This window comes from Propithecus coquereli, unplaced genomic scaffold (genome assembly GCF_000956105.1).
Source record: "Propithecus coquereli isolate 6110/MARCELLA unplaced genomic scaffold, Pcoq_1.0 Scaffold142, whole genome shotgun sequence".
Lineage (NCBI taxonomy): Eukaryota > Metazoa > Chordata > Mammalia > Primates > Indriidae > Propithecus > Propithecus coquereli.
The window spans coordinates 7,659,516-7,678,244 of record NW_012138525.1 but is presented as its reverse complement, the minus strand read 5'-3'; the positions used below and the strand labels follow the sequence as shown (position 1 = coordinate 7,678,244).

Sequence of the window (18,729 nt, the reverse complement as noted above, 5' to 3'; positions counted from 1 at the left end):
CAATCAGCCAACAGATATATAAAAGCAAAATACAGTTCCCTATTACCAGTAACAGTGAGCTACTCTGAAGGGCAAAAATGCTTTTCTTTCCTTTTCAGCGCATGCCACTGCAGCTTGCATTGTGTTAAAGGTAAGGACCTCATTCATATTCCTGAAGCTCTTCCAGGTCATATGGTCCTTGGATACAGACGTTCACCAAAGTGACACAATCCTCCACCCCCAACCCCTCTACGGAACCACTGTGATTCCTGGGAGGTAGGACTAGGCTATTGGTTTCATTAAATTACATACACCGAGACCCCATCTCTGCCGGGCATGGTGGCACACACCTATAGTCCCAGCTACTTAGGAGGCTGAGGCAGGAGGATTGCCTGAGCCTAGGAGTTTGAGGTTGGAGTGAGCTATGATGATGCCACTGCACTCCAGCCAAGGTAATAGAGCGAGACTTTATCCCTTCCGCTCCCAATATATTTATTCACCCAAATCCATTCTGGAGAGGTTCTTTCTGAAAGGCAAATGTTCTCTAGCCCTTGAAGTTGGCCTTGAAGTATTAAATACAAGACATAATGTACTAGATACTAGATTTAACAAGTCAAAGAAATACTGACATACCAAACTATATCAAGTAAAACCCACTGTATTGCATGTGGATTGAAGAGCTTTAATTAAAAAGTATATTGCACCACAAATGAATTTTCTACAGCAGTTTTAGATAATACAATCCCTATTTACAACACTGAAGGAAAGATAAAGATCTAATTGTTCATATAAAGGACTGTATATACTGTCTCTATCACAGAAAGTTTTATACAAGTAAAAGTGCATTAAAATCACTTAGAATATTTACTCCACTCTTCCTCTTAAAGCTGAAGGAAATTGAACATGCAGGAGGAATCCTCCCTAAGCAAGTACAGACTTAGTAACAGCCCCACAGCTACACCTGAAACTCCCAGGGCAGTTGTGGGCAGGGGCATGAGACCAGCTCAAGGGCTGGAAAAGCCATGAAGGAGTCAGACCCGGCTCCACGGAAATGCAGCTGCCTCTGGCAAGCTTTGAACTACCTAAGCTTAGGGATTCTTTCCTGGAACAGTTGAAAAGAAGGAAATCCTACTTTGAAAAAAGCTACCTCCTTACTCATCAAAATCGCAGAACAGAAGGGACTCCTGTTTCATGTTCCCACCTGGTAAATGGAAAATAGCATTCTATACAAGGGACAGACATCTGCAATGAAGAGCCACATGAGGAGGTAGGTAGGTCACTGCAGAATGGTTCGTACAGGTGGCAGAGAGCCTGAGTTGGGACTAAGGTGATGCTACCTTGACTTGGTACTTCATGGGAATTTAATAGGTTAACTGCAAATATTTTTCTGTGAGATATACTTTATATATATTTTTTGACCCTAATCATAATTGAGAAACAACATCACTGGACAATTGATGATAAATTTAGGAGCTCCGGTTATTAATTCAGTTTTTTATTTAACCAGTGAATCCTTCATCTAACTATAAATACAGTTTCCCTTTAGATTTGATACTGTCGCTTATCCAGAATGAGCATCTTCCCTTTTCCTCAGTAATAATGAATGTAAGTTTTTATCAGTCACTTCCAGAGTCGTGTGCATGCCATCAAGTACTACAGCCAGCTGGGGGCTGTCTGGACATAATTCAATGAATGTAGTGTCATCTTAAATATTTGGGGGTAGGATGACGGGGAGAGAGTGGCTCCACACACGAGGCGGACTGCCTCCCATGTTTTGGTCAAGGCTGGGGGAAGGGACAGCTGCTGTTTCTGATGCGTACAGCAGATTGTCCGTAAGTAGGAGAAATGTGGTTAGCACTTGCTCAGTGGTGGCGCAACACAGAATCCAGAGCAAAGCCATGAAGTGCCGCCACTGCTTCAGAGAGGAGATGCCACAGAAGGCTAGTGAAATTACAAAGGGATAGGAATTCCAATTTTAGAAATAATTTCCTCTTGATGCTCTGATTTTCCTTTAAGAACATCAGTTAAATGGATTTTATAACACAGAAAACATGTTTATAATAGTGAAGAACTTTAGCTATAAAAAATAGTTTTAAAATGGTTTACCAGCAACCTATCCAAGACAAGTACATTCATTAAAAAGGCAATTGAGTGTATTTGGTACTATACTTAGAATCTTTTTATGTATTTGCTAGTTTTCTTAAGTAAAGTGAAGATACTGCTAGAAAGTTGCATATTCTTCATTTAATCCACACTGGCCCTCAGAGATGTACACATCTAAAGTTCGAGGTGGTTTAAGAAACAAGGTGAAATAATATTTTCTTGAGAGGAAGGGATAAAAAGCTCTTCTAACTCATCTGAATTTTTAAAGCCACCCCCACTGAGTTGGCTGCTCCTGGCAGAAGCAGGTGGGGGTGGCCTGCTGGGCACCATTTCAAAGGGCATCTCTACCTCCAGCGTCATCATTGCACGATGACCCAGCTGTTGCTTCACAGATGCTGGTCGCTTCAGCTTAAGTGCTAACATTAAAAGAGGACTCAGGTGGAGGTGGGGTGCTGGCCAAAGCTGGGATGTTAGCAGCACTGTGGAAATCTGGGTAGTGCCAGGACCCTCCTGTTTGGTGACCAGAATGACATAGGATCAGCTACCCCCTGAGGTTCCTGTCAGCCTACAGGGAAGTGGGCCTTAAGTCTTGTAAACAATGTTTAGACGCTTGTACAAAATACTGCAGTTACAGTGATTAAAAACCCACCCAGACTGGTGTGTCAGTGTTCTTTTCACAGAAAAAGTGTCAACCCATGGAGCTCCATCCTTGGGTAGTTCCCTCTAGGACCACGGTATCCGAGGGTTTGAGATAGATGGCCGGATGCTGCCCTTGGGAGCTGGTTTGGACCCAAACCACGACATCTGCATTTGAAACAAAAAGCTCCTGAGAACCTGATCCAGCCCCTCCTGCCTCCCATGCAGCCTGGCTCTGGCTCTGGACAGAGCACTGAGGATGGTTCCAGCAGCCAGTCTACAGGCCCATTCCAAGTAGGTGAGGGAGATGAGAGGGAAAAAAACGAGTTGACAAGAACCAGGTAGCAGAATTTTAGGTAATTTTTCCTGTTCTAGCATTTATGCAGATACTTTTGGAATTTTTTTTTTAAGTCTGGGTGCTGGGCCAGACCTGGGGCTGCAGATAAAATGATATCAATGAAAATGCTTTGAAAACGACAAAGCCTATTGGTCAAGTACAGCACAGACACTTGGGCACAGAGAACATCCTCACTAAATACTGCCTGGATCACCCCCAGCCAAAGCAGCTGTGCCGATGTGTAGCAGGGGCCGCCCGCCCTGGGCTGTGCTATGTTTGTTTGGAAGCCAGAACAGCAACCAGAGAACCCTACCTTATATTCCAGGGTTTCTTTGAGCATGTTCTCTTCCTCTTGGGAAAAGTTCAGCAACACTGACACAGCTTTTATAAGATGAAAAGCCTGAAACAAAGTAAGTTTTGCTGCCATGGGCCTTCATGGGGGTGGAGCGGGAGTGGGGCCAGGGAGTTGGGGCCTTTCCTGTTTTCCTTGGTTAGTAAGGACCAGGTGTAGGTGAGGTTCTGGCTGTCCAAAGTTTGACAGCAACAGCAGGTTCTTTCTCCCCGTCCATCTTTTACCTCGGGGACTGGCAGGGCTGAGAGAACTTCCTTAGCAAGCAGGGACGCTGGGTGGGTTCAGTTCCCCAGCCTCTGGCCTCAGCATCCAAGTCAGGATTCAGCAGTGGAGCCCAATCTCCCACCGGAGCCAGTTCCCTCCGTGGTGCCCAAACCCTCAGTCAATCGGCAGCCCAATGCCAGCGGGGGAAAAACGACCACGTGTCCACACGGTAATCAAATCGGAATGTAAGGAAGAAGGAAGTGGAGTGGGTGGGGGCCCTGCAGGACAGACTCTGCAGGGAGGAGCTCAATACCCAAAAGGCACCTGGAAGCCCTTTACCTCAGATTCGCGACAGGACATGAATTTTAGAACCACATGCTTAAGGTACTCGAAGTTGATCTCACGGGCATCAGTCAGGTCAGCATTGTTCGTGACAGAAGGGGCCATGTTTGGCATCTCAGGTCCAGGTTTCTCCCGGACTTCAAAAAGCTCATTATCAGGTCTGATTTTCTGAAAAACCAATGGGAAAGATGTTTGAACTCTTCCAGACAGGTCTAAAAATCACATGAGATTCACCTGGCCCAAGCTGTGATCACCATCATGGGGCAAAAAGGGCCCCGCCTGGGAAGGAAGTGCCAGAGTCTGAGGAAGCTCGGCGCCTCCAGGTGGGGTTGACTGCTGAGAGGAGGGAGTGAGGTCACTTGGGGAAATTCAGATGTTTCTTTATCCACGTCAAGGACACACATCCCATGGCCTGGAGCAGAGGTGTTGCTCGCATCCCACATCGGGCCAAGCACCATGCCACACACATTCTGTACAAATGTCACTGCACTGACTTCGCAGAGCAACCCCCTCTTTCAGCTGAGGACCCAGGCTCAGAGAAGGCAGGCACATGGCATGGTCACAAAGCCACTTCTCAGAGGCGTGTTCAAGCTGGCAGGGCCATTGTCCCTCCAGCCAACATCTGACTTCCCAGAGACCCCTTGCAATCAAGGGTGGGGGAGCATTACGCACAAGGGACCCCATGAGGACAGAGAGTGAGGCACAGCACAGGGAGGGGAGGGGACGGGCTGAGCGCCTAGGCTGGCACACCACGTGGCACTCACCAGTTCCTTCTGCAGAGTCTTTTTGAGTTCCAGCATCCGCTGCTGCATCTGCTTTATAGTCTAAGGCAAAAAGCCAATCGTGAGATGTACATTTCACCGTCTTTAAGGTATAAAGGAACAGAACAGAAAGACACCCCCTTACACCCCCTGTACACCTGTGAGAGGTCTCTGCCCTGAGAAGTCCTTCTGAGAGGTTGGTGCTAAGTTGTCACACCCATGTGCCTACCACTGTTGGGCTGTCTTTCCTTCTAGGTCCCACAATGGCCACCAAGTGGTCACAGTCCCTCTGTGCAGGAGATGAATGCCCCAGTGCTGCCCAGCCACTTCCCATGGGCTTGGTCCTCCAGCCTGGTTCTGGCCACCTCCACAAACAGCTCGGCTGGAAATGGCTCTGGACGATCTATTTTGTCTTTCAGAATTATATTTATGTGCTGCGATCCCCAGGTAGGATACCCAGGCTACAGTCTATGGTTCTCATTATCACCGTGGCTCTCTGAAATACCATAATTAGCAATGTGTATTTTGAGCAATGTAAAAGGTCATGATTTTTCTGTACAACCCAACATTGGGTTTTATATCCTTTATTTATTTTTCTTTCTTTTTATACTTTTTAAACTTTTTTTCAATAATTGCACCTCGGATAAACCTCATTGGCTATGATACTACCACTGTGAAAAGCTATCTTTTATTTATTTTAATTTTTTCTAGACAGGGTCTCACTATGTTGCCCAGGCTGGCATCAAACTCCTGGATTCAAGTGATCTTTCTGCTTTAGCCTCCTGAGTAAGCTGAGACTACAGGCGTGTGCTACTGTGTCCAGCTTATTTCCTTTTTTTTTTTAAATTAGTGAGTATAATTAATATTATGAGCCTTAAATGTAATTTATGACACATTCCATTATTCATTAGAAATGCTGAACTCTGTTTTCCCAATTAAAAACTTTATAATCAGCAATACAGGAAAAAATTTTGTTATTTATTTATTTATTCATTCATTCAATCATTCACCACTGCAACAGGGTCTTGCAGTGGGGGAGAGAGACTGGGCTTGGCTCCAGGAAAAATTTTTAAATAAAAATTTCTCCAAAGTCTCACAGCTATAAATACATCAAAATAAGTTTTTCTTGGGTACTTCTAGTCCACATCCCCATTGAGTAGTTAGAGTTTTGAATACTTGATTTTCACTTATCAGAGTTTTCACAGCTTTCTACAGTCCCACTGGTAAGGTTTACTGTGAAAGGAACTCCAGGGGATGCCCCTGTCTTACTGTGTGGCTGGGTTTCCATTTTGAAACAAAGCTGGAATAAGGAGTCCGCTGTGTTTCCTCAGGAGAGGCACCCCATTGTTTCTCTGGGGGAGTGAGATTACTGCATCAGAGGCCCATGAAAGAGTTTCTAGCTCCTGTCTGGGTACACATTTTAAACCACCTCCAACATACCCCCTTCTATAAAATGGCACCCTGTGGTTTCCATCTGTATTCTCCTGGCTGACCATGAGGCTGGACATCACCCCAAAAGTGCATCTGCTATTTTATCTTATGTTACTTGGTTTCCTGGGGTTTTTGCTCATTCATTAATTCATCTAATAATTATTGATTGAGTCCCTACTATATGCCAGACACTGTCCTAGGGGCTGGAGAAGCAGCAATAAACAAAAAAGAAAAAGTTCTGCCCTCAGGGGGGAACAGAATCAATAAAGACACAGCACACCAGAAGGTGGTAAGAGGCACAGAGAGAAGGGGTTCTGGTGGGGAGGTTGGTTAGGCGAGGCAGGGGAGGGCTCCCTGATAAAATGATACCATAAAGGAAGTCAGGCACATTGGGGAAAGAACCTTCCAGACAGAAGGCTCAGCAAGTGCAAAGGCCCTGAGGTGGGAGGGCGCTTGGTATGTTCACAGACAGGCGAGGCCCACGTGGCTGAGAGGGAGTGATGGGGACAGAAGGGCCAAGGTGGAAGGGTAGTGATGGGGACAGAAGGGCAGGCTTTGCAGGCCACAGCAAGGACTTTGGCTTCCATGAAGAGATAGGAAGTCATCAGGGGACTGGGACAGAGGAATGGCAGGGAGATCAGCTAGAAGTCCAATGCCACCTCCTAGAGAAGGGCTGATGGTAACCTGTAGAGGGTGGCAGTGGTGAGAAGTGGTTGATTCTGGGTAAAGTTTGATGCTGGTGGAGAAAGAACCAAGGCAGGCGAGGACAACTCCAAGGTTTCTGCCATTTACTGAGGTGGGAAAGGTGGCCATGGAAGCCGGTGAGTGCAGCGAAGCTGAAGTGTTTCAGAGGTTTTAAGTTTCAGATGACTCTTAGACATTCACATGGGGACACAGGGGACAGATTCATGAGACTAGAGTCCATGCAGCCATCTGGGCTGGGCATAGGGGTACGGGTGAGATCACAGAGGTGTGAGCGCAATGCAGAGAAGAGGTCCGAGGGCTGGACCCTGCCGCCCATGGCACCTGCGAGTGGGAAGGAGGCTAGCCAGCAGGAGGAAGAGGAGGAAGCCACAGACAGGAGCTTCAAGAGGAGGGAGAGATATCTGCCCAGCACTGCCCACAGGCCAATCAGAAGGAAAATGAGGAACCCACTTCTGGATTTAGCACTGTGGATGTCACTGAGAGCCCGATGAGAGCTTTCTTCTGTGGATGGGGGAAGTCCGATGGATGGGGCTGAGAGAGATGAGGAGGGGTGGAAATGGGGACAACAGATATAGAAACGTGGAGCTGGAGGAGGACGAGAGCTAAGTGCTTTTATTAGACGGGCTCATGACTGTATGCTTGCAAGTGGATGGAAGGACTGCAAGAAAAAACAATGACGCAGGGAAGAAGGGGAAGCGGCTGGAGCTCCTGAGAGGGTAGGAGGAGTGGGGCGGAAGGACAGAGGGTGGGCGGGCAGTTGGCCAAGGTCACAGGAAGGCCTGGCACGGGGGCTGTGGAAAGTCTCCTCTCCGTGAAGTAGGATGTTAGCGGGAGAGGGTGGGAGAGGCAGGACTGGAGTCAGAAGAAGAGAAGGTAGAAATGAAGTTGAGATCGAGGGCAGCGGACCATCACAGCCTACGGAACGAGGCAGGACTGTAGGAGACGTGCCAGTGTGACTGTGCATCCTCCCGCCAGACATGGGGCAGGGAAGAGTTGGGTTTAGCCAGAGCTGGGGCTGGGCCAGGGCAGTCTGAGGAAAGGGAGAGAGGCTAGAGAACTGAGGGTGCCGGTGAGGCAGGGTTATCACGACACAGCGTGGACACCAAGCTGAGTGGGGAGGCAGGAAGGCTCTACAGCCAGGGAGGCCAGAGGCTCAACAGACACGGTCCTGGTGGGGCCTGCATGAAATTCACAAACAGGCAAATTGAGACTTTAGTGTTCACGGATGTGAGCTGAGGTGGTAAAACCAGACAGAAAGCAAGGCAGTCACTCCATAAGGTCAGGATGCAGGGACTGATGGGAGCTGTGTGGGGCCTGAGCAGTGCCTGGCTGCTGGGATGCCGGCAAGGACCCGGTGCCTATCCAGGCTGGTTCCGTGTGTGTTTGCTTTTTGTTAATTCATTGAGCCACACATTTGTTTTGTACACTTTTCTGCGTGCATTTTATATTTCACAGTGAGAGATTAAATGAGAGAGAGAATTAACACTCTTTCCCTTTGTTAAAGATCTAAAAAAAAAAAAAAATACACACATGCAACTTGGAGGCAGAATTTCAGGCCAGAGCAATAACCAGCCAGCACACTAAGCTTCATAGAACACTTTAAAAACCAGAATCAAGGGCCAGGAGTGGTGGTGCACACCTGTAATCCCAGCACTTTGAGAGGCCGAGGTGGGAGCATTGCTTGAGGCCATGAGTTCGAGACCAGCCTGAGCAACATAGCAAGACCCCATCTCTACGAAAAACAAATAAACAAAAATAGATAGGTGTGGTGGCCCGAGCCTGTAGTCCCAGCTACTTGGGAGGCTGAGGCAGGAGTATCCCTTGAGCCCAGGAAGTCGAGGTTGCAGTCAGCTATGATGATGCCACTGCACTCCAGCCTTGGATACGGAGCAAGACCCTGTCTCAAAACCAAACCAAACCAAACCAAAACACCAATGAGGATCAAATGAGACCCTGAATTTCCAGGTGCAGGGTGTGGTGGGATCATGACATTTATTGAGACTCTACCAAATAGCAGGTTTACAAGATACTTAACAAAGACCTTTCATTTCATCCTTCTCCCAACCACTGCCCCTGCACCCCAAAAAAGCAAAAACCCTTAAAGGCAGGTGTCAGTGCTATCATCCCAAAGCTGTAGAAAGGAAGTACAGAGGTGAGAAGATTATCCCTATGCCCCGGCTGGGGACAGCAGAGCTGGCAGGGAACACAGGGACTTGCAGCTGCTCAAGTGCTGACACATGGACAGTATCTCAAGGGGGTGGGAGAAAAGAAGGACGTGGTGGGTGGGGAGGATGTAAAAGGAAGACAATGCAGGAAGCAATGGCAGAGGAAAATCAGGAGGGAGCTCTTTTGCTGAAGGAGGTGCCATCTCCTGAGAGCTGCCAGGGCACCAGCAAAACCGTCCAAGATGAACTGAGACATTTCAGGCACCAGGGTGGGGACAGAATGGAGACAGAAACAGCCGAGGCCCAGGGCATGCTCACCTTATTTTTCTCTGCAAGTTGCTGCTCCAAGTCCTGTTTCTCCTTCTGTAACTGTCCTAGATCCATGGCCCCAACCTCCCCATTTGGTGTTCCTCCTGCAGCTGGAAGCTGGTACAAGGCCTTCGAGGTCACCTACAGTGTGGTGGCAGCAAGTTGAGAGCCAGGACAGGTAATGCTGAAGCTGCGTGGGGAAGGGGAGCCAGCTGGCCTGCAGGTGTGTACTTGGTGTGCGTCCACAGGCAGCTGGCCGGGAGCCAAACCCAAACTGTGGAGAAGATGGTCCTGCCACTGTCTTCCGGAGGGACAGTTAGCTTTCCACACAACTAGCCTTTGCCTGGGCCAATAGGCTTTCTTTTCATCTGCACATTGACAGGCACTGCCACCTACGATGGGCCCTTTAGGCCTCATGACCTCCTAGCCACTTGAGCATCCCCATGTTAAGAGAAAGGACACTACAGCGCAGGGGAGTACCCTGCTCACCGTCTCCCCACTCCCACTTGGCAACTCACAGCATCATTCTGTGCCCTGCTGCGGCAGCCACACAAGCACAGCTGGGACTTACGTTTGGCTCCCTGGCTGACAGTGCCTCGCCCTGCTCCAGGCCCCGCAGCCGCAGCAGGTCCTCTCGTTCTGCAGCTGCCGTGGCCTCTTCCACCCTCAGGGTCCGCAGGGCCTCCAGCTCACCCTGCAGCTTACGCATCTGCAGCAGGGCTGAGTTGTGACCTAGGTCGGGACAGAGGGGAGGTGTGCACCGTGAGCCCAGTGACCCCACGCTGCTTGGTGACCAGGCTATCACCAGGCAGGAATAGGAGAGAAGGCCCAGCCAGGGGGAGACTCCTCACCCTGCTCCAGCTGGAGAATCTCCTGCTCTTTCTGGAGAAGCACTTCAGCTTTTTCCTGTAGACTCTGCTCCTTCTCGTCCATCATGGCTGTCAGGTTAGCAGCCTTGGAGAGAAAAATCAACATGAGAGAAGGTTGGCAGCAGTGACCCTATGTCCCGCCATAGGAATCTCCACTTTTCCACCACCCAAGGTCCACCATGAATCCCTCCCTGAAGAACACAGCCCAGAACAAGCCCCATGCTAAGCTCTGCTCCTATGAACAAGCACAAGTCCATTCTCCTTGACAGGGTCCCTGCACAGGGGCAATTGCCTCTCACTGCCCATTCCCCCACCCCCGGCCTACAGAGGACCAACAAGACACGTGGCCATTCTGCCCAACCTTCCAAAAAGCTGTCATAACCAGGACTTCCACTTCCTGAATGCCTGTGATGTGCCCAGCTCTGGTGGGCGTTTGATATACATTACCTCACTCCAGTATTCCGGATGTGTAATTAGAAGGACTAGCATCCTTAGCAGAGAAGACTCTGAGACTCAGATTTTAAGGACTTAAAATCTTACCAAAGGCCTAGAGCCAGTTAACTAGGAGGTCTGGGGCCAGATGCTAAGACTGTCTTCAAAGGAGGCACACTTCCTGCTGAGAGCTCACCACAAACTGGTGTAGCCTTCAGGACATGAGGGCAGTGCTGGGCCACCTCACAGAATTAGAGCCCAGCAGGTCCCCAAGCATGGACTTTTTTTCCAGGTAATGTTTAGAACTAAAACTGATCATCAAATATTAGAAAAGGACATCCTATGGGGGTGAGGATTTCTTTAAAACATTTTTCTCCCACCTTCCTAAAGACCAGAGGGGCACCACGCAGCCGACTGCATTCCCTGAGACCTGTGTCCGCCCCCTACCCTGGACAGAGGGGCCGCTCTGACAGTCCCACAGCAGGATGGGGGCTGATTGGGGAGCATCACCCCTCAGCGTCAAACGGGGCCCACCTGTTGCTGGAACTCTTCCCTTTGCTTCCGCACCTCCTCCAGGGCTTGAGCCATTGCCACACTCACAATTTCTCTTTGGCTCCACTCCTCCTACAGTCCAGAAAACAGGCAGGAGACTGAGCTTCAAAACTCAGTTCACATTTTCTTAGCTGCATACTTTGCATGAAACCTGACAGACAGGTACTGCCTTACAGGGCCAGAGCAACATTCTGCCCACTTCCTGAGGTTCCCAGGCCACCCCTCTTGCTGCAATGTCATTTGTATCCCTCTGGTAACTGTCCTCGTGGACGACCCACTGACTTCTCTGGAAACCAGCTAAGGGTTGGTTTGTCCCACGAGCATACCAGCTGGTACCAGACCCAAACGAGGGGACTTGAAGAGCCGGTCTAAGGAAATCAGCACATAATAAGACAGACCCCCAGGCTGTTATGAACGGAGTGGTGGACTGGGACAATCCCATCACAGAAAGAATCATGAGCAATTACTGAGATTTAACAGGACAAAATGTCAGGGGCTTGGCTGTGTGTAGTGGCTCACTCCTGTAATCCCAGCACTCTGGGAGCCTAAGGCAGGAGGATCGCTTGAGCTCAGGAGTTCAAGACCAGCCTGAGCAAGAGCAAGACCCTGTCTCTACTAAAAATAGAAAAAATTAGCCAGGTGTTGACACACACGCCTGTAGTCCCAGCTACTCGGCAGGCTGAGGCAGGAGGATCACTTGAGCCCGGGAGTTTGAGGTTGCTGTGAGCTAGGCTGGTGCTAACACACTCTAGCCCAGGCAACAGAGAGGAGAGAGATTCGGTCTCAAAAAAAAAAAAAAAAAGTTACGGACTCATCAAAATTACCCCATTTTTATAGGAGAAAAAACAGAGGCTCTGGAAGGGTAAGTAATTTGCTCAAGGTCCTAAAGCTAGTAAGAAAGCCAGCCTGTGTCTGAGCTCAGGGCCAGGCCTCAGACGCCACACTCTACCCGCCAGAGTATCTTCTACCACGAGCACGGCTGCCCCCCTGGCCCTGCCCAGAGCACAGGGACCATCCCCAGGACAAACAGCACAGCCTTCCTCCCTGAGACTGGTGCCCATGCTGCCAGCAACCCCAGATGTCCCAGATGACTTGGCAGGCACCTGAACACCGGCCAGGGAATGCCCTGGAGAGAACAAGAGGTGATGTCCACCTAGAAGCCCACCTCTTTTTTGGGGTAAGAGCCTCACTATTCGTGCTCCCCACTCCCATTCTGAAATTCCACATGGTTCTGGCAGGGCTGACAATAGTAATACCCTGATTTTGTGGCATGTGATTCAGGCCTGGCCAATTGTAGTAGCTCATCCCCTTGACCAAATAAATGAATCTGAGGGTGGCTCTGTCACTCAAGATGAGCCAATCAGAATCCCTTTTTACATCAGAACCCTTTATATGGCGAAGCTGAGGGGGAGAAGCCCTCTTTCACCTGCAGTGCTAAGCTGGAACATTCCAAGCCTGGAGCTGCTGTGGCAATGTCTGCCTGATCTGCAGGGCAGCCCGCAGACTGGAGAAAGCAAGATGCTGACAGGCAAGAGACAGCCCCACAGGGCGCAGTTCCAGCCCGACCAGTCTTTCTGGTTCTGTCAGCTACCCAGCTCTCCATAAGAAACCTCCCTTCCCACTTACGTCAGGACCAGTGGGGCAGTGGTGGTGATGCCAGCCTCATCCACCTCCCACCTGGACTGTCAGAATTGACCTTTAGTGAGTCCACCTCCGGCGACAAGGAATCTCTGGTGCCTGAACTCAAGAGGCTGAAGATGGGACAATGGCAAACCCCAGACAGCACCCCTTATCGGGGGCCTATGACCATCTCCTCCTCCCAAATGAGGATGTGGGTGGTGGTTCTGTTGATACAGGGGAGGAGCAGGAGGTGTCAGGCTCAGTGGAGAGGATGGGGAGGCCTGGGGGAGATGACAGGAGGGCCATGCCTCCTCAGGAGCCTTTTCTGGGCAAGTTGGGAAGAGACTCTATGGCTGCTGACATCTACGCAGTCAGGAGGCAGACCCTGTGTAAGACAGGAAACGGAGGCCAGGGCGGGAAGCAGAGACTCACAGCACCTCCATGCTGGGGACCTGCACTGGGCACTTTTCACCCACGGTCATGTTTGATCCTGAGTAATGCTCTTGGGGTCAGGGGCTACCATCTTCCGTTCAAGAAAAGGAAAATGGATTTCCTCAAGAATCAGCCATTGGGGGACTAGGCTGGCAGGCAGAACTGACTCTGTGTGGCTCCAAAGTCTGAGCTAGTGCCAGAGCCACATAAGATCCGGGACTGTGGGATCTGAGGTTGACAGTTCCAGCTCAGGTTTGCTGTGTGGAAAGCGCAGCCTATACCTCTCAGGAGCCACCAGGCTCACCTCTCTGCGCTGGACAGGCCTCTCCTCAGTGCTGTGTAGGCTCCCCAGTGCTTTTAAGCAGATGCTTTTTTATTTTGGCCTGCTTTTCTGGCAGTCCTCAGGGAATGAGCTGGTCTGAATCACCCTGTCTGCTTATACTGGCAGTGGAAGCATCTCTAATGTCATTTTCAACTGCTCTGGTCAACCTCATCCCCACCACTCCACCATGAATGCTCTTGCCAAGGTTGCCAATGAACTCGGTCTTGCCAAATAACGGTCAGTTCTCTATCGCCTTTCTTTTTTTTTTTTTTCCCTATTTGTTTCTTTTTTTTTTTTTTCTATCTCCTTTCTTGACCAGTCAGCAGCATATGACCCAGTTCACTACTCAGTCCTTCTTGTAACACTTTCTGTCCTTTACTTCTAGAACTCAACACTCTCCTGGTTTTATTGCTGTCCTACTTGTAGCTCTTTTGGAGTCTTCTCTGTTGGCTCCTGCTTTTGTTCAGAACCTCTAAATGTTGGAGAGACCCTGCCTTCCCCTTAGGCCCTCTTCTCTACCTACACTCATCCCATGGCTGATCCTCTTTGGCTGTGAATTCCACCTGTGAGCTGCGCTGATGCCTTTCTACTTCATCTACCTACCTGAACCTCTGCTCTGATTTCCAGACCCGTTAGCCAACAGCCTATGAGGTATGCCCACTTGGGAAGGCCTCTGAAACTTGATTCCAAAATGGAATCCACTCTCTACTAGCTCCCAGACTCCTTCTCAGTGAATGGTAGAACTATTCATTCACTTACCCCGGTGGTTCTCTGCCAGTGCGATCCCCCAAGAGACATTTGGCAGTGTCTAGAGACCTTTTTGACTGTCGTAAGTGGGAGTTGCTCCTGACATCTAGAGAGGAGATGCTCCCAAGCAGCCAACAATGCACACTTGCTGCAAACCCCGCCATAACAAAGAACTGTCAGCCTCACATGTCAACAGTGCTGGGCTTGAGAAACCCTGAGTGACACAAACCAAACCTAGGAGTTATGTCCAACTCCTTTTTCTCTCATTCCTTCATTTAATCAGTGGCAACTCCTAAATGCTGCATCTCTAAACTAAATCCTGAATCTGCATCTGAATACTTCCCAAGTCCATGGCTAACATGCTAGTCACCTCTGGCCTGGATTCCTAAAAAGCCTCCTGAATGTTTCCTGTTTCTGCCCGTGGCTCCCTTACCAAACATTCTCCACATGGACCCAGAGAAATCCTTTTAAAACAAAACTTCTCACATCACTTCTCTGCCTAGGACCTGCCATGGCTTCCTGGGATATTTTCTAATGCCTGCCTCCCTCCTCACCATCTGCTGTGCTCTCCCCCAGTCATTAAGCTGCAGCCACACTGGCCTTCATGCTGTTCTTTGAAGAGGCCAGCTTTCTTCTGCCTCGCAGCCTTTATATTTGCTATTTCTTCTGTCTGCACCACTCCTCAAATATCCACACTGCTGGCCAGTTTTGCTCAAACATCACAAAAGCCTTCCCCACCCTCCACATTGAAAAGAGCTCTTTCCTCCCCACTGGCTGTCCCTGGCCCTGCTTTATTTTCTTCAAAGCATTTATTAATACTTGTCACTTGGTTACTGTCTCTAGTTACAAGCTCCACAGGGCAAGAACTTTGTTTTGTTCATTGCCACATCCCAGCACCTCCAATAGTGCCTCGCACTTACAGGTACTCAAATGTTTGTTGAAGGAATATATGAAAAAATATCTGACTCCAAAGCCCATGCTTCCCATGATGCAGCATTATTGCATTAGTGCCTAAGTAACTGATCAGATGATTACCGGAGGACACAGGGGCAGGCACTCAGCCATGGATGCTCTCAGAGAAGATCTTGCCAAAGGATCTATAAGATTTTTGAGTCCTGACCAAGCTGAGCAAGTACGACAGCAATGATCCATCATCCAAGGGTGCTTCGAAAGGGGGCAGGGGAGCCTGGGGGCCTATAAGAAAGTGGCAGAATCTCTGTCCTCTTCATCCAGTTATATTGAGGGAATGAGAGAGGCAGCATCTGATTAAAGCCCTAGTTGCACAAGGGGAAGGGTAACAACCCTGCAGCTTGTTTTTTCATTCCTGCACAAAGCCCCTGATACAAACACAACAAAGGTCCTTATGATTTTTAAAGGCCTTGCATTAAGGTCTCAATGGAAAAATCAGGCAGTGTGGTGCTCTGACAGCATCATTTTCAGGCAGCTGTTGATGACTCAGAGGAAGGGCTGGGCCTTGGTGGTGGAGTGAAAAGTCAGACCAGCACCACCTCTAGTGAACTGTGGAACTTGGACAAATTATTTTCACTAAGAACCTCAACGACATTAATTGCCAAATGAGCATAGTTCTTCTTACTGTCCTGGATCCCTGAGAGGACTTAACGAAGTGACAATTTCTAGGAGGTGCCTAAGAGAACTATTGAACAAACGCTAGTTCCCTCCTTCTCCATTGTAAGCATGAGACTTTCACGTGGCCACTCCAAACACACATGTAAGGGAAAGGAACACTTTTGGGAAACTCTGACTCAATTAGATGAATACCTTTAGCTTCTTTAGTTCAAATTGGTGATGTTGTAGAGAACGTTCACATTCACTCCTGCTTTCTTTAAGGGCTGCATTTTCTTGCTCCAGTTCTCTCTGCAAATTGAGAACAACATACATAAAAAGAAAAGGTCTTATCTACCATATTTTCCCCGGCACAGTCCTATCTCTTTGACATGGCGCCTTTGAAATACCCCTCCCTTTTTTGGTCAGTGCAGGGTGGGAGACGAGAATGTGGGTGAGGGTAGGAAAGAGAGAACTACTTGAAAAACCCAGGAGGAGGAGGAGTGAGGCACATGATTCTCAAGACTGTGCAGGAGGCAGAGTGGCCATGGAGAGGGGAGCCATCAGGGAGGAGCAATACGGATTCTAAACGACATGGGAGAAGCTGAGTGGGATGCTCAGAAAGCACCGAAAAGTCTCTTTGGGGCCCAAGGAACAAGAAAACTCATCTGAATTGGGGTTTCGTAAATAGCAGCCTTTTCACATCAGGTCCCATGTGCACGTGTCTCATTGGAAAGCTAAGAACTGCTCTCTAAGAGCTTGAAAACAGGCTTTTGAATTAACCCATTCAATCAAAAATGTAGAAAACAAAAATAAAGAAGAATTAACAATCAGAGAAATGTGGGACTAGTGAAACAAGCTATATAATAATCATAGGTATCCCTGGGAGGGAGAAGAAAAAGCAAAAAGCATGGAAAACCTATTTGAGGCAATAATTGAGAAAAACATCCCTGGTATTGCCAGTATTTAAATACCCAGATACATAATGGTCACCAAACACCTGAAAGATTAACAGCAAACAGGACATCACCAAAACACGTAGTTACCAGGCTGGTCCATAGGCAGTAAGCAGGCTGCTCTGTCAAGCACGTGGCCGACCTCACTGCGTGTGGACCCGGAGCCCCTGCACTCGGCCTCACCCTGCTCTCCACTCACCATCCTGCGCTCTGCGGTGGCCTGCTCGGAGGCCCGCGCTCTCTCCAGGGAGGCGACCTGGGCCTTCAGGGCCAGGGCGTGCTCTATGTGCTGCTGTTCCAGAGCAAGAGCTTGCTGCTGTGCGTGGATGCTCTCTGTATTGGCAGCAGCCTGTGGGGATAGCAGGGGACAGGGTGACAATGGTTTTCAGAGGGGAGGGCCCTAGTCTGGCCCTCAGTGACCCAAAGGTGAGTGTCCAATGGAAACAACTGTCCTTCCTGTTCTCCTCCCTGGTGTTGCTGAGGTTTCCCCCACTGTCCCCCTCTGGCTCCTGGACCCTGGCCTGCCCCGGCAGGTGGAGGCTGGCATCCGTCTGGATGCTATCACTGTACCCTCAGGGTGTGTGGGGATGGCTCTGGGCACCAGCCCATCCTCAGACACAGGCCTCCTTCATGCTACTCAGAGTTGCCTCTACAGCTGAGCCTTTCCCCAGGGGAGGAAGTATAACCCAGTGCTGAAGAACAAGGGCTTTGACGTGAGAAAGATGTTAGTTCTACCACTTACTGGCTATGAGACTATGGCCTAGTGAGAGGCTGTGGCCTGGTGAGAGGCTGTGGCCTGGTGACGCAATCCTTCTGAGCTTGCCTACTCTACAGGAGGAGGACAGTGCAGACCTCTTAGGTCCACCGCAAGAACTAAATGAAAACATGTATGGAGACTCAACACAGTGCCTGGGACATGGCAAACTGAAATCCATGCTGGCTGCTTTGATCTCCCTACCCCCTAACTCCACGCCCCACTCAGGCTGTGATGACTGGCCATGCCTTTGCCATCTTCTTCCCAGAGTGTGACCTGTTCTCCACACCCGTGACTGCAAGCTGACTCCTAACGGAGCTGCCACCTCTGACAGCCCCAGGACTGGGCTGGGCCGGAAGGATGGAGGTCAGGTGGGAACGAGCCAGCCTGTCCCTTTCCCTGGGTCCTCAGGCCCTCTGACAGGTCCTGACTCCCTCTCCCTGGTGCTGCCCACCCGTTCACACTAAGCACAACCACTCTACCAAAGGAAGGTCTGGACACCACTGCCCAAGTTGGGAGGGAGTCTGGGGCAACGGCAAAGTCATCAAGGAAAAGCCTAGAACATAGCAGCTACAAGTGCCACTTACAAGCTCCTGAATGTGGGCTTCCTGGGCAAGCACAACAGCCCTGCTCTGCTTCAGCTGCTCCTCGGAGGCCTGCAGGGTCTGTTCTAACTCTTTCACCTGAGAGGGAAACAGAAGCATTCTTTCTGCTCAGAGAAGCTGAAGAGTAGTAAAAAATGGCTTTAAGATACAAACCAGGCTGGTGAGGTGGTTCTAGCCTGTAATCCTACCACTGTGGGAGGCTAATCGCTTGAGGTCAGGAGTTCAAGACCAGCCTGGGGCCTCATAGCAAGATCCCATCTCTATGAAAAATACATAGATTAGGTGGCATCTTGGTGCGGGCCTGTAGTCCCAGCACCTTTGGAGGCTGAGGATTGCTTAAGCCCCAGAATTGGAGATTGTGGTGAGCTGTGATCATACCACTGTACTCTGTCTAGGGGACAGAGACCCTCTCTCTCTCAAAAAAAACAAAAAAGGGCCGGGCGCTGTGGCTCACGCCTGTAATCCTAGCTCTTTGGGAGGCCGAGGCGGGCGGATTGTTTGAGCTCAGGAGTTCGAAACCAGCCTGAGCAAGAGCGAGATCCCCGTCTCTACT

At 49.6% G+C, this 18,729-nt stretch overlaps 1 protein-coding gene across 1 annotated transcript in view; it reads right to left on the bottom strand.

The window, feature by feature from the left end:
* Window positions 1–988: 988 nt before the first annotated feature.
* The window catches only part of GOLGA1 (golgin A1), a 44,467-nt gene continuing 26,726 nt past the window's right edge, over window positions 989–18,729 (bottom strand). Inside the window, exons 12-22 of the mRNA XM_012639656.1 lie at window positions 18,159–18,280; window positions 17,017–17,166; window positions 16,078–16,173; window positions 11,160–11,249; window positions 10,176–10,278; window positions 9,896–10,056; window positions 9,334–9,465; window positions 4,718–4,777; window positions 3,951–4,121; window positions 3,369–3,455; window positions 989–2,886 (exon numbers count right to left, since the gene is read on the bottom strand). Of these exons, the coding sequence (XP_012495110.1) occupies window positions 2,806–2,886; window positions 3,369–3,455; window positions 3,951–4,121; window positions 4,718–4,777; window positions 9,334–9,465; window positions 9,896–10,056; window positions 10,176–10,278; window positions 11,160–11,249; window positions 16,078–16,173; window positions 17,017–17,166; window positions 18,159–18,280 (1,253 nt within the window). The 3' untranslated portion in view covers window positions 989–2,805. The remainder of the gene's footprint in view (window positions 2,887–3,368; window positions 3,456–3,950; window positions 4,122–4,717; window positions 4,778–9,333; window positions 9,466–9,895; window positions 10,057–10,175; window positions 10,279–11,159; window positions 11,250–16,077; window positions 16,174–17,016; window positions 17,167–18,158; window positions 18,281–18,729) is intronic.